The following is a 23,249-nucleotide window of genomic DNA, read 5'->3' on the forward strand; positions in this document are numbered from 1 at the left end:
ATTATAGATATTAAGTACATCAAGAAGTTCAAACATATTTACTATTTCCTTACTTGCACTACGTAAAACAACTCGATGTGCTCGTTTTTGTAACCGAAGAATAGGCAACAGGTGTGTGTTATATGTGCAGCCCCAGACTACGATAGCTTAATTTATCTGGCAGTGTACGAATGCATAGTATAAGTTGACAAGTATGTGTGAAGTTAAGAAATGTCGACATCGCGCAAGTACATGCAATCCACAAGACGCTTTTTTAGTGAATTTTTAGTGATTATCAATAACAATACCTAAAATCTTTGTGGTGTTAGTGCGTGCTATCACCGAAGAATTATAAATAATAGGAAATAGCTCTCCTACGCATATAGCCTCTGAGTGGGATACTATGTAACCTGTCATTTGAGGGTCAAGTTGAATGGCATTAGCTGAACACCATAAACACAACTTTTTTTTTTAGTTCTGCATTAACATTTGTTATTAAGGCTCTCTCATTAGGGTCCGCAATTAATAGATTTGTATCGTCGGCGCAAAGAACCGAGCTGAAAAGCCAGGTCATTAATATACAATAAAAACAGCATAGGTCCAAGGATGGATCCCTGAGGCACTCCAAGGTTTGTAGTTTTAATTTCTGATTGGAAGTTACCAATATGGACTATTTGTTGTGTATCTTTCAAGTAATTTACTATGAGACTCAAAGGAGTGCCATTAATGCCGTAACGCTCTAATTTCGTTTTAGAATTACATGGGCCAAGGAATAAAATGCTTCAGCGAAATCTATAGAAATCTCGGCTACTGAAAAACCATTGTCTATATATTTCCGCACTGCATCTACAACAGTGAAAGTAGCTCTGCTAGGCGAATAGCCTTTCCTAAATCCAAACTGAACATTTATGAGAATGTCATACTTCTCCAGGTACTCATTTAAACGAATAACTATAAGTTTTTCCACTACCCTACTTAAAATAAGGTGTATGGATATGGGTCAAGAATTGTCCATTTTTCTCCATCTTTCGATTTCAATATTAAAAAAAACCTTGGAAATTTTCAGTCGGTGAGGGAATACGCGTGTGCGAAAAATATTGTTTATGATATGGGCAAGAACAGGTGATATATTATCCTTTACAAGCTTAATTGCTTGTGCTGGGGTGTTATTTACCCCACTAGCAGTCGTTTGTTCTCCTGATATCATTGTAGACACTTCAAATTCCTCTGTAGGATAAAGGTAAAATGAGTGACCTGAACATATGGCTTGCATCGTACTTTTTTCAATTCTAGGACTTTCCCATGAAGAAAAATGTCATGTGAAGGCATTACAAATGTATTCGAAATCATTCAAACTGACATAATTATGAACTTTATGTTCCGGTGTAGGTTGTCTTTTGTCTCTTCCTAAGAATAGGTTAAGTAAATTAAAGTTTTTTTCTAGAATCATTCTCTTTGTAACAAACTTGTTCATAACAGTAATATGCTTTGGCTGCAAAAACAGCGTTGTTTATCCCCGAAGCTTATTTAGAGTATCTTTTATGTAGGGACCTGTTAAAGGGTTGTTTTCTTATGTTTCCTATACGTTTTATACTTTCTTTTTATACAGCGCAACATAGATTTAGTTATCCAAGGCTCTCTGGGAACCTCATGCCTTTTGGTTATGGTACGTGTGGTTGATGCAGACATCACTGCTGCAGAAATATGTTGAGGCAAAATTTCATAGGACTCATTCGAACACTGCGACGCATAAATAGGTGAGAAATCAACTGAGCAAATATAATTTACAAAGGCAGATGAGTTACAGTAACACTGCTCATAACGCCTAGGGCTTGTTTTCAAACAGTTGTACATGGTAAAAATTACAGGGCAATGATCTGAAATATCGACTTCAGGAACGGAGGCAGTTTTACATACAGGAGTGTTAGATAATACATGATAAATAATGGTGCTACTCCGGGCTGCAACACGTGTTGGTGACTCCACAAGATCGTTATATCCATAATAACTGAAACACAATACATATTCATTACAAGACGACGAATGAATATCATTTGAATCAATGTTAATATCACCCATAATTATGACGGCTGTACTTGTATTTAACAATAGACATGCAATGTTGTCAAGTTCCACGCAAAACTGTGAGTATGACGCTGACGGAGACCCGTAAATAACACCAACTACTAAATTCTGCTTAAATATAAGCTGGGATTTATCCATTTCAATCCATACGGATTCACAGGAATTGATTGCTAGTTTAATACCAATTCGTCTCTTGTATGCGACATCTGCAGGAACGTAAAGGGCGATGGTGGACAACGTCCCGACACGACAGTCAGCTTCAATGTTTTAACGGGGAAAAAAGAGGCACTTCTACCTCTGTAAACCATGTTTCGGATATGCCTATAGACGTGGGCTTAGCTTAAAAAGGTTTAAGAATTTACTGATGGCCGAGTAATTTTTTCCTATACTTCAAGCATTGGAATGGGCACATAATGCCCATTTCAATGCTCGGAGACACCAAGATTAATTTCGTCATCAGTGTGATAAGCCATGTAGACGAGACGAGCGGTTCCTACTTTATACTACCTAGGTCATCCTCGCATGTGATACGCACCATATTGCTATCACTTGTCTTGCGTGCTTTAAGTTGCCCCTGTTCCTTCCAGACGAGCTCCAATTTTTTTCTTTTTTCAGTTTTAGCGCTTGGGCTAAAAACTTTTTGTTAGCTCCAGCAAGATGCTTGTTTATAGAACTGGTTGTTTCACGGTCGATGGAAAGCCCAAACCCGCGGTTGGATAGGCGCTCCTTCTTTGCTTTTGCATAGAAGTTGTTCCGTACCTTCTGGGAAACAAACCTGACAACAACGTTTCTTACTTGGGGGTCATGCGGAGTAGATACCCTGTGATACACATCGATGTCCGTCAAGTCAATGGGATATTCAATATTGTTTCGGATAGTTTGAACAATTAACTCACAGGACTCCTTCGGCGTAACCGGAATTCTCTTCAGTTCCACATTATTCGCTCGCGAATACTGCTAAACGGCGTTCACACGTTTGCACAGGCCTTTGTTCTGCTTCTCAAGTTCCGCGCTGCGTCGCTGAAGTTAAGAGTTTTCCTTAGCAAGTTCGTCGCATTTCGTCAATAGCTTTTCGACACTTCCGTTCATGGTGCGCATACCATCTTCTATGGAACTGACAGTGTCCGGCAAGCGAGCCAGTTTTTCCAGCATAAGAGTAATACCGAAAGGCTCAGCCTCGAGGGCTCCCAACGACTGGGCATGCGACTCAGCCGCCAAGGGTGGGTTGTGGCGTTGTCACTCGCAGGTTTTCCGGTAGAACAGCCACCTTCTTCTGGCTGCGCACCAAGCCTGACACTCCGACGTTCGAATTGTCACTCGCAAACTGCTTTTCTAAGTTTTTCTGCGACGACAAATGGCACGCGCTGAACTCCCAAGGCCACGAGACACTTCCTTCGGCCCAGCGAATTGGGTCTTCCGGGAACCCAAGCGGGATCAGTGGCTCTTCCGTCGGTGCCGCGAAAGCTCACCAGGCGCTTGCTTCACCATGCTTGCTTGAAGGTAAGAGGGATGCTACGGGGAGTTTTCTGCGTTGTATCGATAGAAATGCGCTACACTTAATAAAGCGCAGGAAAAAATAACATGACACAAGTTCACATGGTGCGCAAGCTCCGACAGGACGTCTACCCATACGTCTGGCGGGGAAAGTACACGTGAACACATCAAACTAATAAAAGTTGCGAGAACAGGCCAATAAAACGCGCATGCCATCCACTGACCACGGAAAACTGCCGGCGGGCAAAACAGAGTGGGTTTCGAACTAAAAAATATCCTCCGACGACTACTATACTCCCTAACGCAAAATTAGTGCGCAGCGGCGAACTGCAGTTTTCTCGGTCAAGGCGCATAGCTGCTGTGTCTCTGAGAGTGATCGCACGATCAGTGAACGCACAGTAGCGCGCGCTACTCTGGTTCTATCTCGGAGCACGTAGCCGGCGACCACGTTGTTGCAAATAGTGTTCGAACCTCCCGCGCAAATGTGAAGTGCTTGGGACGCCACGAGGGCAACGATGCAGGACCCGAGGGACCGGTGAACGTGCAGCACGCAGAATTTGAAGTAACAAGACGCTTACTTTTATGGATGCCTGGGTTTGCGTTTCCTTTCTGGAGTCCCACGAGACACCCAGGTCAATTTTCACACATCTGTCCAGCGTGAGCTCGGCACCTCACACTTTTGGATGAGCGCCTGGCTCCGCTCCGGCAAACGGCCGTCCCCCTGACAATTTCGCGACACTCTCCTCCACCATTTTCTTGCAGTGTTCTTTCTTCCCATAGTTTGCTCGGTTTGGTTTCAACGGCCGCCGCGAAACCCGAGCAGCGGCCGCCAAAGTGGTTGTACACTAAAAGGTTGAGGGAGGAACGATATGCGCCTCGAGCGCTGCCTGTAGGGTAGCGCTCGAGATCCCCTTAGCGGCCCGTTTCGAAAGAAGCCGCGGGAGTCACCGGCCCGCTCCCCACTATCGCCGCTGCTTTTGCAGCGTAAGCTACACTGGCCCAGATTGAGAAGTTTCGCCTGGACCCTGAAGGGCGGTGCTGCGCAAGCGCGAGGTGCATTGGATTGCATTGGACCGGTTGAATTTTGGTCGGATTGGATTTGGATTGAATTGGATTGTAATGGATCCAATCCAATTGGAGTACGGTTGTGAAGAGAATTGGGTCTGCACATTCGTCGGTCTGCGAATTCCAGAGGAGCGACATCATAGTCGCGGCAAACGCACTAGCGCCGGCGCGTGCCCAGCTGTGCGCCTCCGTTTCGCAGTAGCCAAATCTGACGCTGCGCCGGAGCCACTTGATAGCCGTTTCCCGTGGCTCCTGAAGAGCCATGCTGCGCATGCGCCAGGAGCAGTGACTGGACTGGACTGGACTGGACTAGAGTAGACTAGACTGGACTGGACTGTACTGGACTGGACTGGATTAGATTGGATTGCTGAACCTATATATATAGCTCACGCGCTACGTAGCTCACGCTACGTATATCCTGGCATAGCCGAGCTAAGCCACTGCTGATTTTTTTTGCACGTTCAAATACTGATATTTGCCGTGTGGATGCCTTGGAAATACAATTGACTCGGGATAGTTCGAACTGGAAGGGACCCAAGGCATTTGTTTTAATTACCCTAAGTTTAAATTATCAGAAGTTCTTATATATATGACTCTGGGGAAGGTGACAGCCAGGGAGGTTACGTTCCAGTATAACCTCCTTAGTGACAGCACACCTTATGATTAGGCATTGCTTTTAATGACATTTTTTTTTATTTCTACGCCTTTTTAAACCCAACTGATGAAAATAAACAGAAAGCAGAGGCGTAAGGTCCACAGGCCAAATGCCCTGCGCGTAACTTTCGTAACCGCTGTGTCGTTTTTCCTTTTCTTTCTCTTTGCTGACACGCTTCACGCGAATGCGTGACTGGGCATTTTTCGTTTTGTTTTTGCGACAGTGGCCCGCGTGGTTTTGTCCGCTTCGACAAGTGTAGGCAGTCAATCATGTTTAGACGTTTTTTGAGGCCTGTTTGTTGGTTTGGTGTCTAATTCCTATCGTGAAAACGGTAAATAAGGCTAGAAAGTTGAGAAACTTCACGGTCTACCTTACTTGCACTTTGTTTTAAACGTTTGTTTACTTGCAACGCCCTTTTAATTGAAGCGTTGAGGCGCTCATTTTTCATTTTTTACTATATAAGCATGCCAATTTTCAAATGGTTGCGTGAAAGCAGTAGATATTTTCCAATATGGACTCGCAAAACGTACCAATCAACGGAATGACGGAGTCTGAATTAAGCGCTTTTTAAATACATTGAAAGGATAGCGGGCTAACGAAAATTTTGTATTTTGTTCGAACGAACCGAAAGTACGAATTATCAGAGTTTGAATTATCGTGAGTCTACTGTAGAAAGCTTTTGTGGAGCAGTCACTCCGTCTGCAAATGTGGTGCATTTACAAGGCTGTAAATGTTTCGACGTGGTCTTAGTTTGGTACATTCGGTCTGTATAAAGGGGCAGGAATGTGTCACAGGCAAGCGTCGCGAAGCCGGATAATGCACGGAGATGATTGTAATTCTACTGCTCCAAAATGTACGAACAGTGTCTCCTAAGCCGCGTTTCCTCAGATGGTCATGCCACGGCTATACCCTATGATGCGAATCTTCTTTGTGTGTGTGTGCGTACATAATCTAAGGGAGCACTTAAACTAGCTTACAGCACGCAAGTTAAAGGGGCACTGACACAAAATGTTTGCATCTTGTTTTTTTTGTTGCGATAAGTAGCTAGTGACCTACTTATAACCTGTAGAAACCTCATTTGCTTCACCGTGCGACGGTTGTTTATTAGAGGCATTTTAAATGCGGCCAGTCGCAGTTTCGGTTTCAGCGAGTGCCGCGAAACGATGGATTTTGTGGATTTTGTGTGCACAAAGCTGATCACGTGACCGTCGGAGGGATATCACAGAGCAGAGCCGCCGTAGCACTGTCGAATCCGCATCGACGGCAGTTTCTGCGAATGCCCCCACGTACTGATCTCGTGAGGCGCTTAATTATAAAGCGACCGTGGATGTGACGCAGGCGCTGCGAGTGCAAATGCTACCGCGGCTAAAGAACGACGCGCGACGCTCGAGACGGTGGGTGGCAAGACGCGCGCTGGGAGCAGCCGCCCGGTCTGCCTACAGGTCCGCCTACAGATGTGTTTGGCTTAGCACTGCGGCGGATATTCGAGTGCCGTTCTCGTAAGCGGTGCAGATGACAATTTTTAATGCAACCCGCCATCGCATCATTAACTCCTTTCTCATGTAAGCCACCATGGTCGGGACTGGGGGGCAATTTCGTGCAGCGGTAACAAGCTATCACTCGAGCTACCTGCGCCGGCCTGGGCCACTGCGCGGCCGTGGCCGCCGCCTGCACAGCGACCGTGCGGCTAGCTCAGTGGGCTTTTCGTGCCTCCGGCGCGTTTTCGCATCCAATGGTAATAAACAGTAATAGAAACAGAGTGCCTGGAATCGCTGTAGAACTTTGATCGCGGCCAGCTGCCCCATGAGCTGACGAAATCACGGCGCCTCCGCCGCCAACGATCGGGTCGTTCGTTCTCGACTCAAGCTCCGCCCTCCGGCCCTCCGATTGGAGCGGCGAGCCGGTCGAGCCGGCCGGCAGTGCGGAAGCGGCAAACACAAACTCGTGACGTGTTTAGATGTTGTTTATTTACACAATATCCTCGGGATGTCGATTGCGCGTGGTCCTCTGCTGGCAGGTCGGTTCAGTTTCGCACACTTTAAAATTGATTTTAAATATGTTCTAGGCTGTATTCGCCGCTGATATTTGCAGATGATGTATATGTGTTCCCACCAATCTATCTCCGAAGTTATCTCGCCTTCAAAATTTTGTGTCAGTGCCCCTTTAAGCTTGCCAGTATGATACTTCAGATATATTTACCATAAGAAAGCCAATCTGGCACAAATTTTACGAACATTCTACACAGAATTACGATGGACAATGTAAAATTATACAAGGGGATCATCATCATCATCATCATCATCATCATCATCATCCCCACCAGCCTATCTACGCCCACTGCAGGGCAAAGGCCTCTCCCATTAATCTCCAATTACCCCGGTCCTGTGCTAACTGCGAACAATTTATCACCGTAAACTTCTCGATGTCATCTGCCCATCTAACTTTCTGCCGCCCCCTGCAACGCTTGCCTTCTCGGGGATCAGCACACGACAAAAATTTAATGCTGGGTCGTCTTGCCGTGAGGGGAACGGTCGCAAAGATCCATCATCTTGTATTTATCCTCCTCGGGCAGCGCCGAGACGGGCTTGTAGAGTAGTCCCCGTCCGCGACTAAACTCTTCTTCGAAACATCGTCATATGACACGACCAGTCTGCAGAATCTAGCTCAAACTGAAATGAGAAGGCATTATCAGATACCTCAGTCTTCCAACGACACCTTTTATACCTTGTGAACTACTGCCTACTCTGTATTCTTCAAAAAATGACCGATTGATTTATTCATTCACTTATTGATTATACGGTTTAAAGCGCCGACGCAACGCAGGCGATGAGGCGCGCCGTAGTGGAGGGCTAGGAATTGATTTTGAACACGGGTGCCGAAACTTAACAAAAAAAAAAAATATTGCGCCCGCCGAGTAATCAGCCGTTCGCTCAAGTCGAAAAATAAAAAGGAAAGAGAACGCGCAGCTTTTGTGTGGTATTACTAAAACGTTCGTTGCGTGATTTCGCTCCGTATTTGTACACAACGATAGTTAAGCGTCTCTCCTCCTCCTGTGATGTGCCGAACTGCTACAGAAGGAGCAGTTCGGCACATCACAGCTTTTTTGGACATCAGCTTCTGCAGAACAGAATACCTTTTTAATTATTCGCAGGTGAAGTACTTAGATCGCTCTGTTTCATGGAAGGAGTAGTGAGGTACAGGAAATCGTAAGGTACAGAAAATAGGTGCGCGCACCGAGACGGAGAAACATCAGCCTCAAAGACGGGCAGGCCGCTACCGCACTAGGAATGCAAGCCCAGTTCAGACGCGAAGGTCACGACGGCGGGAACGCGTGATGGCGAGCGTTCGGAACGAGATTCGGAGAGTTCTCTCCAGAAGTGTAGTCAAAAGGTGACGGGCAAGGCTCGAAGTTCAGCAGAAGGTTTAACAACCGACCAGAAGAAGATACAACTAGGCTTTCGTCTTCCCATTATTTAGATGTTCTGAGATCACCTGTAATTTCTTTTTTGTAGCGTGAGCTGCACTGGCCGAGGTTGAGCAGTTTCGCGTGGCTCTTGGAGAGCCGTGCTGCGGATGCGCGAGGAGCAGTGACGTCACACGGCGCAAAGCATACGCGCCGGGCCGCCGCCGCCGCGCGCGCTTCGACGGTCTGCGCATTCCAGAGGAGTGATGTCATAGGCGCGGCAGACGCACTGGCGCCGACGCGTGCCCAGCTGTTCGCGTCGGTTGCGCAGTAACCAAATCTGACGCTGCGCCGGAAACGTTTAATGGCGCCTGTCATTTTGTGCGCATGAGCAGAAGTTTCAGTGGCGTTTACATATAACGACGTTTCCTAGACAACCAGGAAAGCTAAGAATAACCAGCTGAACCTTAGCTCATGTTACGTTATCCTGCTGCTGATCATTTTTTTGCTAATTTTTTGCCGTCCCGCTGTAGCAATTTTACGGCTGGGGTTGCAAAGCTAGGCGAAATGTACCTAGGCCACTATGTACTTTTTGGTTGCGGTTGCCAAAAAATACCACGAGCGTAACGCCTAAGGGCCCATTCTCACTGTGCCATTGGCTGCAAATCGCCATTTGTCGAAACCGTTGGCTGAAGGATTACGAAACAAAACTTTTTGTTTGCACAAATTTCACGTGACTTTATTCGTGAAGAAACTACTTCTGGAAGCAGTTGCTCTAAACGAATTGAAAAGCTTCAGGGGCCTTTGGCACCGCGAATTCTTCGGAAATTTGCCGCAGCAGCTGTTTTGTATGGTGTGGCATTTCAAAGAGTTCACCAGCCAAATGGAACACAATTTTCGCTGTTTCGAAGTCATAAATACGTGAGCATGGCAAGCACGTATGACGTTTTCTCTTTACGAGTACAGATGAGTACTTCAATATTGGTAGAGAAAATTTAGCCCACTCTAAAATCAACTTTCTACCCGAGGGATCTTACTTCTCTGGCCATCTCCTGGGAAGACAAAGAACTTCGGCGGAAGGCACGGCCAGCTTCGATGAAGCCAGCAGTATTTTATATTTTTCGCGGCGGCCCGCTTTTCTGATGGAGGCCAAAAGCAAAAACGTCTGTGTGTGCGAGATTTCAGCGCACGTTAAAGATCCCCAGGTGATCATAATTAATCCGGAGTCCTGCACTACGGCGCGCCTCCTCGCCTGCGTTGCATCGGTACGTTATGCTCTACAATCAATCAATCAATCAATCAATCAATCAATCAATCAATCAATCAATCAATCAATCAATCAATCAATCAATCAATCAATCAATCAATCAATCAATTTTATATTTTTCGCGCGTATCGGCTGTCAAGAAGTTTAATTTCAGCTCTTCATCCCCCAACCAGCCCGTGTGCGCCCTTCGTCTTTTCTTCGCTAGGGTTTTCTATTTTGTAAGCTCAACTCCGGCTCCGTACACTGTTTTTGCTCTAGATGACCAGGCGATATTTAATTGCGTGTAGTTTGGTTGTCTGTCCTATGAAAAAGATGCGCCTATATACGTACTAGTTTTCCCCCCAAAAATTCATACCGAAACCAGCAGCCTTTGTAGTCTTAATCTCTGCTGTTGTAGATTTTATGCCTAGAAAGAAAAAGAAACGTCGTTTCTTTCGAAACTGAAACCACGGCCCCTCCATCAAGTACACGCTTGCGTGCGCTTGTTGCAGGGGCGGTGCATTGGCAGCATGCACGCGGGTTTCTTTACTTGCGCGAACTGCAGCGCCGCATCCAGGATCTGTTTGAACATAATTTGTTCCCAAATTATGTTCAAGACTAAATCGGGCAGGCAACTGGAGGGATAACACGCCATCAAGTATTTCTCGCGAGGCAAGCGGGGCAGCGCTGCCAGCGGTGGATAGCAGCAATCATGCACTCGAGGCACGGGTGCATCGTAGCGCGGGAATCGCCGGGGGCAATCTTCAAGTTACGACCTCTCGGAGGATATGCCCGGCCTCATCAGCTCCCCCGGGGAAACGCGCCTACTACACGCCTCATTATCACCGAAGTTCGAGATGGTCGCAGCACTCGAAAAGGTGCGAGCCCGTTCCTCTTGGGATTCAATTCTGGCTCCGTCCACCACTCGCGCTCCTTGCAAACGCGTCTTTAGCAACGTGTCCCGACTGGATAAAGTACTTCTCGGTGGATAGCCTGCAGGATGACCCTTTGGTCATTCGTGGAAACAAATTATCAATAACCTTCCACTCTTCAAGTCCAAGTGGTCCCTCGAGACACAGCCGCCTCTGGAATCGTGAACCATGTCATTTCGCCCGCCATTTTGCTAACGGGGAGAGGAAGGGGGGGGGGGGTCATATCGAAAAAAAGAGGATGTTGCTACATAAATTTATCCGGCACTGTTTGTCGTTTGTTCGCCGCATGCGACGCGTTCGAAAAGGCTGCTCTGTCGCGACGACTTTTGTGATTGCGCTGTTGGCGCCGCTGCTTCAGACTGGGGCTTGACCGTCGTCTTAAGCGGCCACTTCGAGCCACTATCTAGCTACCAATATATGCTGCGAGACCGGTGTTACGGAAATGCAACTTGTTCCCACGGTACTTACAGCAGCTCGAGCACATGAAATGAAGAAAAGAAAATAGAGAAATTTTAGCTACGCTCATGCAAGAATTGCTCACTATTTTGTTTGCTTTAGAAGAAATCACGATTCTTTCATCGCGTAAGAAATAGGGATAGAAAAAATAAAGGAAAATATAAATATAAATAAAAAGAAATGGAAAATAAAAATAGAAAATAGAAATACAAAAAATGTAGAAAAATAGAACAATAGAAATAGCAAACAGAAATAGAAGAACTAGAAGTAGTCGCATAATGTTCATGCAGCTGAAGGAGATTTTATTTTGCCACTTTTGTCTGGTTGGGTTTCTCGCATTAGAAAAGTGTGCAGATTCTTGCTAAGTGTATGCGTCTCCTGCAATACAAGATGAATTTGAGACAGCTGTCTCCCGTTTGGTGTTATTATTTTATTCAGTTTGTGCGGGATTTTACCAAAGCTTGGTGGCGGCCTCGTTCGTATGGCATCGTTGAAGAGATTGCACTGGAACATATTACAGAGGTAGGCAGAGAAACGCACACCTTGACTTTTAAGGCGGCGCCGTCTTCACGTCGAAGTCTAGGTTTATGTACGTCTGTACATAGCGTGTGCTAGTGCAACCATACCAATAAATAAATTTTATTTTATAGTCTTGTGGTGACATGTTCATGCAGCCGATTTAGTGTGTGGGGCATCGAACGGAACGAAACTCTGCTGACACCCACAACAGTGCACCAATTTGCGTTTCGAAAAGGGGTTCTGGCCATACGGCAGCATACCGGACAGAAACTAACCAATGCCGGAGCGCGCATCAGAAGTGCGTCTTCAAATGGGACTGCAGTTATGAAGGATGTTGGGAATGCTGCGTGAGATGGTAGGTCACAGAAACAAGAGGGTGACTTTAAATGCGAAACTAAAATGAAAAGAAAACGCAGGAGGAAGCTGACTAAAATGGTTGAGAAGAAATATATGCAATGGCATAACATTCTGATGCAGACAGAGAGCAGCCAGACGGTCCTCAGTCCAGAGACGTTTAGAAAAAAAAAGAACGCGGACATTCCAGACCGCCATTGATGTCACATAAATTAGAACGATGTGCTCATAAAGATCTCCTGAGCGTTGCATTTTTTTTGCGGTCAGTCGCCACACGGACTAGCACACATCAATCGGGTCCAGTGTCGTCCTGGACGCAGCAGATGCAACATAAGCGGGTTTCCACTCGCTGAATCTGGAAATTTTCTGAGGAGCTCGCTTTGCAGCACACCTTTCATGTATCCTGGCTGTAAAGGTTTTTTTTTTGAAGGGGAGCTGTTTAAGCTTGAACTTGGTCCGGTGGCGTAAGCAGAAAAAAAAAATGACGCCATATCCACGGAATGAATGATGATAAGTGGGGCGAAGCTCGAGATGGGGAGATCATCGGTAACCGTAACTCTCCCGTGAAAGTTCGCCCATTACATCATTAAGAAAGACGTAAGACTGTGTGCGTACATTGTACAAATCAACTTTTATTTTCGGAGTCAATGCTCCCAGGCCCAGACCTGGTGAAAGACCCCGCGCCATCGAGGACTACCCCGCACCTCCACCACAATTTGTCACGTAGGATGGGACACAATGGTAAAGAAATAACTTTTATTTAGGGCGAACTTGTGCCCGAACAAGACGAGAGGAAACGAGCAAAGGTCCTTGCGTCTCGTTGGATCTCCGAGAACGACTGCCTGGTGGTGGTGGTGGTGATTTATTAACAAAGGAGGGAAGAGAAAAGGCCTGGGGATATTGTTGAACTCAACGGGGAGTTCACCCTCATACGACCCAGTCCAGGGAAGGGGATTGGGGCTTCAAAGGATAGGAAGAGAGAAGGGGGAAGAGGAGAGCGTTAGGAGAGTGGGAGATAGTCTATATCGCGTTCGTTTAGTCCATGACTCGATGGCTACAAACGCAGTGCTAGTCCTGTTGTAACCAGGAAGTTGACTAGGTGCTGGAAGACCTCCCGTCGGATGGCGTCCGGTCCCGTGGGGAACAGGAAGTCTTCTAGCTTGTGGCTTGGGGCACCGAGTCGCTGGAGTTCGGCCCGGAGTTGTGTCCTTGCGGTGTCGTGCTGCGGGCAAGAGCACAGCAAGTGCTCTAGCGTCTCGGGCTCTGGGCAGTCAGCGCAGGTGGGGGATGCTCGGCGGCCTTGGTGGTGCAAGCGCGCTCCCACGTTGCAGCAATTGAGCCGCAGGCGAAGAAGGAGCGACCGGGCGTCTCTGCTAATGCGTCCGGGCAAGACCCGTGGGGCCTGCCCACTGACTACTCGGGCATCTGGATGCTTGGCCTCCACCACTCGTGCCAGGATAGTCCTTGCAGCGTCAAATGACACCACATCCCGGGAGGCTGGAACCCCTGCCTGGCGAGCAGCACCTTTGGCCAAGGCGTCTGCGACGCCTGCGTCTGCAGGCGTCGTCGCCCTGCAGCAGGGCAGCCACCTCTTGATGGACAGCCTGGGGTGGAGTCGACCTCTTACTACGGACCCCCGGCAATGTGGTGACAATGCGTAGAGCCTGCCCCGTGCCTGGGGGTGGTGGCTCCAGGCGTGGCCGCTGCGGCAACGCGATGTGGCTCTCGTACGTACTGAGCAGCATGCCCATCCGAGAGTTGGGCCGGCTGCGGTAGCGCTCAAGGGGTGCCACGCCGTCAGGTGTGCCCTGCAGGCGGTGGATGTGGTGGAGACCCACCTGCAGGGCCCGCATCTGGATGTGCCAGAAGCCTGCCTCCGTGTATGTCGCCGCCACCGGAGATGTGCTCGGAAGGCCCAAGCAGAGGCGGATAGCCCGGCGCTGATCCACCTCCAGCTCCTCCCACCGGCGCGGCTTGAGTTGCACTAAAGGCAGAGCATAGAGGACGGCGGACGATGCCATACCGTGGAACACCTTCAGGGCCACGGTGTGTGTGCAGCCCTGTCCATGCGCCAGCATCCTCCGCACGCCCTGGTGGACCCTCGTTGTGCGTTTCCGAAGCGCCTTCACCGCAGGTAGCCAGGACAACTGGCAGTCGACCAGGAGCCCCAGATACTTGGCGCTAGTGCACCACGGAAGAGTCTGACCGTTCAAGGTGAGCGGTGGTGTCGTCTTGCGTGCTCTGTAGCCCCTCGAGTGGAAGATCATGGCCTGCGTTTTCGTCTCGGACAGCTGCAGGCCACGGCTTGTGAGGAAGGCGGCGACTGCCCACAGCACCCCCTGGAGACACGCCTTCACCTTGGAGAGTAGCCTCGTTGGTCCGTGCGCCCAGATGGCGATGTCGTCAGCATAGACTGCCATCCCCACTGGAAATGCAAGCCCAGCTGGGATGCAGTCCGGGAGTGGAGCCAGGACGAGGTTGAAAACGACTGCCTGCGTTCGTGGCGTGATCTCTTGCGTGATCTCCCCCTCGCAGTGCACGTGCGCTCGCGCCTCCGTTGGCGAACACAGACAAGCTCGCGCTCCTGATTCCGAGTTTGCGCTGCCGGTTGCAGCCGGTTCTTGCGCGTGCAACGCGGCCCACTTTGCGACATCTCCGAAAGCATGCGGCGGTCACGTACCACGAGACACAAGGGATGGACAGACCCATGGCTTTAGGAGCTTCGCCCCTAAAAGAAACCCTGGAAAAAAACTCTTCTGGCGCGGGGCGCCCGGTACGACCTTCGTGCAACTGCGTAGGCGGATCCAAGCCTCACATAACTATGACGTCACTGCGGCGGAGAAGTATGTAACTCCCCAAGAAGAAGAAAAGGAGTGTGAACACCGTCTTGTAGCTGCTAGAGAACATATGACACGGCTACTATCCAACCCCGCTTACCGCACCGAAGCCGCTCCGGCGTTGTGGGACGACGATTGCTACTGAATTACAGGAAGAGCACCCTTCCGTTGAAGCTGACAGCATGACGCGAACAGTGCTGCAGCAGGTTCTGATGCTGTGAATAGAATGCGGTATACGCCCGGTGTCTGATGCTGTGAATAGAATGCGGTATACGCCCGGTGGAACCGCGTCCGCGTATTTATTCCCGAAGCGGCATAACGACCAAACACATTTCCTAGAACTTTGCACACGGACCGAGCACAGTACAGGCACACACGAACGCTCTTTCCCTGGTTCCTGAGAGCCTGCGGTAGCGGCGCACGTTGAGTTTGAGAAAGGGGGAGAGATCTCATTGAGCGGCGTCCGCTCGCAGATGCATGTCTCTACATGCCTCCCCTAGAGCAGTCTTGATTCACCGCTAGCGGGGCACACATAGCGGGTACTTGTCTCCGCATGTTCGAGGAAGGCGGCCTTTCCGGCAAAGCACAGGAGAACTTGGCCACACTAAACAAACTTGCAGCACGCGCACACTGGGTTGCGCCGCGCTGAATCGTAACAACGTCAAATTAACACTGAAAGTGTTCCACAGTGAAGATGAGCTTAAACCGGCATCCAACGGAAACAGCGAGCGCCTCAGGCATTCCGACAATACTTCAGTCTTTTGTTTGATCGTTGGGTTTGGTAATAAATGCTACGAGTGAATAATGCCTGTGATGCGTGGCAACCTTTGACTGAACGTTCATTTAAAAGTTCGCCCCCCCCCTCATGTATTTACAATGTGGCACTCGATAGATAATTGGTTCAATGTCCTTGCATTCGATGTCCTTGCATTCGAAACGACCGTGTAGCGCAGGTATAAGAAAAGTCTCCCAAAACGTACTTGAAGTACAATGGAGAAGGAAGGTACGTGGTGATTACTATCATTCTATGTCATCTGTTTTTTGGTTCCCGTCGTTGCTACAAATGTTTAGAAACTTCACCAATCGCCGTTTATTTATTCTATTTACTCTCGAACAGCAATGCGTGAAAGAAAGGAGTGCAATTTTACATGAACAAAACAGAAGTAGCACAATACCATTAACAAGCTCAATGTATCGATAAGTCGCACACAGTACATCTGAAATTACCTGAATGAGTTATGGTGCCCTAGATGTTTTACGGCTGTTAGCGGAAACTTCCTTTGTTTGTCGGCTAACGGCTGCCCCTTTAACCATGCTCTGAAATTACTGCTTTAGACGTTTGTAAGTGGAATGAAGCGTTCGAAAAGCGCCCTTTGGAAAAAGCAGCGTTTACTCTCAATGCAGGCACCCTGCTCAGCAGTCTGGCCGTGCTGTGCGGCTGCCGGACAGAGCACTCCAGTCGGTGGCGGGCGGCGGGCTACGCGCTGCTGGCGTCGCTGCTGCAGGCCATCACGGCGCCCTTCGTGGTCGGATGGGTCTGGAGCATCATGTGGGGCATCGCCTTCGTCAACGTGGCCCGTCAGTAGTGGCCTTCCTCTGGGCGCTCTGGTCAAACTCACGATGAGAACAGCTGTTGCTGAAACAAAGTGACCCTAGCAGGACGACGATGTAATCTATGAATGTGGGTGAACAGTGGCTCAAGACGAGGATATTAGAAGTGGAGGCACAGCGACGTCGTGTCTCCCCTTCGGTTGTCCTCATCTTCAAGCTCTATTTGGCAATGTATAACAACCAACTAGCCCAATAGAGATATATGAACGCTTGCCGTCCGCGAAGCCTTGCATTGTGGTAAAGGTTGGGGGCTCTGCCGTTTCACGAGGATAATGTTCCCCAATTCGGGACGGGATTACTACATGGTTAAATTGTGCTCGTTCGATTGCTAAATAACCACGAAAACTCGGCCCAGCTATGGCGCCAAGCCAAAGCGATAAAACGCAACCTTTGCGGGTAATTTGGGCGTGAATAAGAGAGCGGATTATTAAAAGGCAAGATTTACAGTCGGTCTTTTGGTGTCGTGAAATAAAATGTGAGCGCATAAAGAAAAAAAAATTAGCAGTGGCTTAGCTCGGCTATGCCAGGGTATACGTAGCGTGAGCTAAGGTTCAGCTGGTTATTTCATTTCATTTCATTTTATTTCCTTAAGGACCCACGAGGGGGTATTACATAAATGGTGGGTAATTATAATGACAAACATAGAAGCCAAAGATTTAACAAAGAAAATGCTTATTGATGTTTTCTATGAAGGATGATGGGCAGGTAATGGTTGCGATTTCACTGGGAAGGCCGTACCAGTCTGGCGCGGTACGCGGAAAAAACGAGGCAGAAAAAGTAGAAGTCCGGGAACGTGGCCGAGCAACTTGAAGCAAATGGCTCTTGTGGCGACATATGCGTGTTGCGGGAGCCATATAAGGTAGGGCATGCAAGGGACTATGAAAAAGTTTGGGGAACAAAGACAGGCTGGCAATACGACGGCGAATTTCTAGATCCGGTAAACCAGATTCTGCTTTCAATCCAGATACGCTGTCAGTGGAAGAGTATGAGTAGTGAATAAATCTGGCGGCCCGGCTTTGAAGTGATTCGATGGTATGTGTAAGCTAAGATTGTCGAGGGTCCCAAATGGGCGATGCGTATTCTAGTTTCGGTCTAACAATGGATTTGTATACTTGTAATTTTACGTGTTGTAAAGTGAGGTATAAATGGCATTTAAGGAAACCCAGTGTTTTATTTGCAGATGAAATGATGTTGTAACGTGTATGTTCCATGAAAGATCGCCACAAAGAGTGACGCCCAAATACTTGTATGACTGAACATTTTCTAAGGGGCTGACATTAACTGTGTACGGATACACGAGCGGCATGCGGCGGCGGTTGAATGAAACGACTTTACATTTATTGGGGTTAAGTTCCATGAGCCAGCGCTCGCACCATTCCTGGGGCACTTTAGTTTGGCTTGTAGGGATGACTGTTTTGAAATGTCAGTAACACTGTCATATATAACGCAGTCATCAGCGAACAGGCGGGTTTTACAGGTTAGGTTTGAAGGCAAGTCATTTATGTATATAAGGAATAAAAGGGGACCAAGAACCAATCCCTGGGGTACTCCGGCCGTTACTGGAAGAGGATTAGAGGTACGGTTGTTGATATTAACAGTCTGGGAGTGGTTTGTAAGGAACTCTCTGACCCAATTTAATATGTTAGGGTGAAGATTTAACTGGGAAAGTTTTGTTAACAGTCGATAATGTTGTACTTTGTCGAACGCTTTGGGAAAGTCTAGGAATACGGCATCGGTTTGTGAGTTACAGTCCAGGTTAGTATTGAAATCATGAACAAATAAGGCCAGTTGCGCTTCTCAAGAGAAACCTCTGGGGAAACCATGTTGTGCTGGATGAAAAAAGCTGTTTGAATCAAGAAAGTTTATGATATGCGTGTAGATGACGTGTTCCATGATTTTACAGGGCACGCTGGTTAGAGATATGGGACGATAGTTTAAAGGCGAGTTTTTCTTACCTGATTTGAAAATTGAAACCACCTTCCCGTTCTTCCAGTCCTCTGGTAGATGTTCTGTTAAAAGTGACTGTGAGAAGAGCAAGCATAGAAAAGATGCAGAAATATATTTTGTATTCATGAGGAACTTGGAGTTGATTTCGTCAATCCCGGAAGCGGAGGAAACTTTTAATTTGTCGATTAAGAACAAAATTCCTTAGTAGTGAACGATACGGGTGGTATAGCATACTCTATAACAGTGGATGGTATTGTGAATCACACGTTACTTTCTTTGGTAAACAGGGATGAGAAAGCGGTGTTGAAGATGTTAGCGCATTCATAATCGGTGATTACGTCACCCGATTCACTGGTAAGAATAATTGGGGCTGTATGCGGGGGTTCACAACCTGCCAAAATTTTTTTTGGTTGTTAGTCAGCAAGTTCGGTAAGTCAACGTTTCTTAGGTTTCTTGTTGTCTCGGATTAGCTGATTATGCTTACTGCTGCTAAAACTATTTCCAATCCAATCCAATCCAGTCCAGTCCAGTCCGATCCAGTCCAGTCCAGTCCAGTCACTGCTCCACGCGCATGCGCAGCACGGCTACTGGCGGTAACTGGCACTAATTTTCCTGAAGTCCTGCCAACGCACCACATCAAGTGACTTTCGGGTAGAAGGCATTGCTAAATTAAATACCTGTGGATGTAAAAGAAGCGTTGACAGTTGCTTTTGAAGTTTCCTTTGAGTTTCCTGAAAATAGCCAGCTATGAATTACCTGTAATTTAAATATTAAGCACAAAAAACTGTCCAAATGCTTTTGCTTATTTTTTGCTTTGCTTTCTTTTATCTGTTGTCCGCAGTGAATAAGGACCAGCAAGAAGTACTGCACATATAGCAGAATTCGACAATGCAGTGCAGCCTGCGTCGAAGCAAACGGCCGGTTGGGTGACCCGCTGTAGGAACCTTCAAGTGCGCTGACCCCTCGCCGTCGTCACCGGTGCCTTCTGCTGCCAGGACAACGCCGAGAAACTGTGCGCTCTTTGTTGTGGGGGACGGCGCAAAGGCTGGCGGTGGCATCGGACATTAAGCAACATTACCTCGATATGCTAGCCCAGAAGGTGGCCCAGCTGTGATGCCCTTCCGGGTTTTTCGCACCATTGCAACGCAATACGAAACCCGCACGATAAACGTCTTACTTTGCTTTTGAATGTTTTCGATATTACAAGTAATGGCCGGTGTGCTTATTTCTAATAGCCATTCTACATAAGCCAATGCGTACGCACGAATTTCAAATAGCAAAATGAAATGGGACACCTGTTCAAGATGACGGAAACCCTAGGAGCGTTCGGTAGAGTTCCCGTAATAACAGTAGGGCCAAGCAAAGTAGGCCTGTTCGATAAATTGGAGTTACGCAAAACGTTTCTTGTTTTGCAGCTATTACCTTTGCAGAATGGCAATGCGTTGCTGCTATCACTGCGACCACATAGTCGCGAATACCCAGAGGCCCAAGTATCAGCATAATGACCTGTAAAAAGTAAAACAAGGATGTTGGCTACAGTGAAAGTCTGGGATTGAGGCACCTTACCTCAACCCCAGCAGTGGCCGATTATTCAGAAGCACCACGCTGTACTTTGCTTTGTACACAGATACTGACGCTTGGCCTCGATGTGAAAAGATATGTGAGCGTTGCCTATATAGCTGCATTCATAACGCCGCCGCCTCGTTTCAACCTCGTTTCAACTTCGAAGACACAATGCCTTGACAACAAAACCGGAAATGATTCACAGAAAAGTTCACCGGTAACGTGAAGATTATTTTGTTCCTATGTGTGGACACTGCAAGAAAGGAGGCTGGGAACTAGACCAGGACGCATATATTTACGCGCTGTCTATACGAGGCACACAGGCGACAACAAGTATAGCCTGTGCGTTCCGCTTCTTTCAGGGCTTGATAAATGCGAGAATGTACTGTTTGAGCTTCCGCCACCAAGATGTTGGATGCTCAGTTGTTGGGTATATATCTGTACATATATATCTATGCTATTTTTGTGCCTTCGCACCATAGTATGGAATCGCTTCTTGTTAGTCTATGCATTCGCGCCTCGCGCTCGTTGTTTTGATCATAGAAATTTTACGATGTGGCTTCTGTGCACAGTCGCAAAGCCACGAAACTAACAGGGCCTATGGAACTCCTGTTTTTTCAGTGAACAACTAATGTTGTTTACTGTTGAATCTTGTAATGAAGCCGCAATGGCTGGACTTATGCTCTTCAGCTACTCCTAGTTGTCAGTATTCTGGTCAAGGCAGTTTAACAGCAATAGTCTTTACTGGTAGCGTTCCTTCTCATAACGCCGTAAAGCACAGGTCTTCACGTAGCCATTTACCGGCATTCCTGAGGTAAGATTAAGCAGGTAAGATTAATAAAAAATATACTTCTTTTACCAATAGTGTACTCAGTGTTCGCTGAGGGAGCGCTAAATAACACCGTTTCATTTATCTGGCGTAAGAAAGACTTATCCTAGTCAATGAAAGTTCGAACGGATGAAATCTTTCAACCCTTGGCACAAGTATCGGGAGCAATATTTCTTGGTAGCTGAAATACCTGAAAAATAAAAAAGTCTACCAGACTGTACATGGTAACGTACATTAGCGAGAATGAAAATTGAAATGTACCGGTGAGCCATCCAGCCAATAAATTGTGGAAGCTCCCTAGTCGGAACGGTCAGATATTGCGCAAGCATTTTTCAAGGTTCGCATCTCCGCAGTTACACTTGTGGGCATTGTTTACCTTGGCAGACATAGGCTGAATTGACTTTTATGATACTGTTAAGTCATAGTGGGACAACTGCATGAACCGTCGTTTAAGGCGACACAATGGATGTACTGGTAGGCCATGACCGCCATAGCACTGCCTTTGGCCAGCGCAATGACAAGACCAATGCCTTTGGGCCTCCTCCCGTAATATCACCCCTCGACGAGGAAGCCTCCTCCGTTGCGTGACAATGTCTACATCATTCTCGTCGCGGGTGATGGCGCCCTCGACGAAAGTGAACGGTCGAGGCTGTTGTAGTCGAGGCTTTTGGTCTAGGAAGTTGTAAGTCGAGGCTGTTGTAAGTGGAACGGCGAGAGGAAGACGCGATGTTGGAGGGGAATAGAGTGGAAAAATGTTTGCCGCCACGGATGCTGCTGATGAGCTTGTTGACCAACGGCCGCGAAACAGCGATGCCTTTAGACGCCGCGAGAAAGGTCCGGAGAACATGAAGACGCGTCGCGGAGCTCGGAGGGGAACGGTATCATCATAAAAATGCGTAGCAGGTGGCCCATGGACTTTTCTGCACCGGTCTATGGAGGTCATAGGCGAGGACAGGGGTCTTGGGAATCGCCGAGTTCATGGCTACGCGAGGCTGGGGCTGCACTACGCTTTCCGATTCTTTTGAAGCAATGGCTTCAAATGCCGAGAAGGGCAACGCTGGGGGGCCAGGATGAGGGTGGACACAGCAACCTTCACCAATGATGTTACGCTGCAGGAGGCCAAGTGCCATGATCAAAGGTTGAATTTGGTGATCGGCTGTGAACGCCCTATAGCGATGGGTTAGTGCCGACCCGGGCTTCGGAGGACGATGCGCTTGGCGCTGTGGGACACGGTGCACTCTATTTTCTCGTGCGAGTGTAAAGTACCATCTGGTGTTTAAAGGCCATTATATTTAAAAATGTGAGGTCCTTTCATAACTCTCTTACATGGGATATATATACGTGAACGGGCCATCGTGTCAGCCGGTTACGGAGGATAACAGAGAAAGTTTGGGCGAAAATGGCAATAGAATGTGTGCGTATTAAGGAACATTATTTACACCCAAATGATGCAACCAAAGCTGGATGTGCCTGTAGCTTGGGGACATCCGTTGGGTGAAATTAGTCCTAACATGACGGTAACAACGAACAAAGGGGTGTGTGACAGGTTAGCCTGTTGTACATTTTTTTTACGTATGCGTATTATGTATGGCTTGGCACCATAGGTATCTGCAGATTTTTCTGGAGAAGTAAGATTCATTATAGAGTTCCGGGCCTAGGCGAGCGGTGTTTGATTGAAGGAAAGCATCTTCTCCATACGGTGTTTCTTTTTCACTCTTCCGCAGATACTCAGAGCAGTGCACTTGTCGTGGACGTCTACGTTGAGGTGGAAAACGGTCTTAATAACAAAAACATGTACTCTAGAAAGCGGTGTCAGTAAAGTTTCCATTTACTAGCCCATGAAGTTAAAACCTATGCTCTACCTAAGGTGTATTCATTGGGTGGAAAGTGTGCGACTCTACGGTTTGAATCCTGGTGTGCACAGTTTTGCTGGTTGCATGTGACAAATAGTTGCTTGTTTTTGTATTTGCTTTCCGTGAGAATTCTATTTGGCAGCCGGGCCAAGACCGGTAGGTTTTAATACGAAAACAACGGATCAACTGATGTCACCAAAATAAAAACGTTGGCTGTTAAAAACATTTCTCTCATGTATGTGTGTGCTGTCAGGTAGGGCATTTGGGCCACACCAGAAGAAGGCGATTGGAAACAGCAGAAAAAACGTCTATCTAGAAATCTTGTGGGGTATGGGATGCAATAGGTTGCACTGAAACAGCGAATCCCTGAGGCTACGGAAGGAGGCATCTACCTACACCTCAAGACTGCATTTTAGCCACA

The 23,249-nt window shown here is 47.6% G+C and overlaps 1 protein-coding gene across 2 annotated transcripts in view; it reads left to right on the top strand.

The window, feature by feature from the left end:
* Window positions 1-23,249, top strand: part of LOC144164230 (protein stum homolog) — a 335,875-nt gene that overhangs the window by 240,452 nt on the left and 72,174 nt on the right. The window contains exons 4-5 of one of the 2 annotated variants that reach the window (XM_077694748.1): window positions 16,430-16,603; window positions 19,425-22,757. The exons of the other annotated variant lie outside the window; for it this stretch is intronic. Coding sequence (XP_077550874.1) covers window positions 16,430-16,603; window positions 19,425-19,459 — 209 coding nt within the window. The 3' untranslated portion in view covers window positions 19,460-22,757. Of the gene's footprint in view, window positions 1-16,429; window positions 16,604-19,424; window positions 22,758-23,249 lie in introns of those variants that run through there. 2 annotated transcript variants of the gene reach the window in all.

The sequence above is a fragment of the Haemaphysalis longicornis genome, unplaced genomic scaffold (assembly GCF_048455015.1).
Source record: "Haemaphysalis longicornis isolate Haplotype H1 unplaced genomic scaffold, Haemaphysalis longicornis Haplotype H1 scaffold_13, whole genome shotgun sequence".
Taxonomy (NCBI): domain Eukaryota; kingdom Metazoa; phylum Arthropoda; class Arachnida; order Ixodida; family Ixodidae; genus Haemaphysalis; species Haemaphysalis longicornis.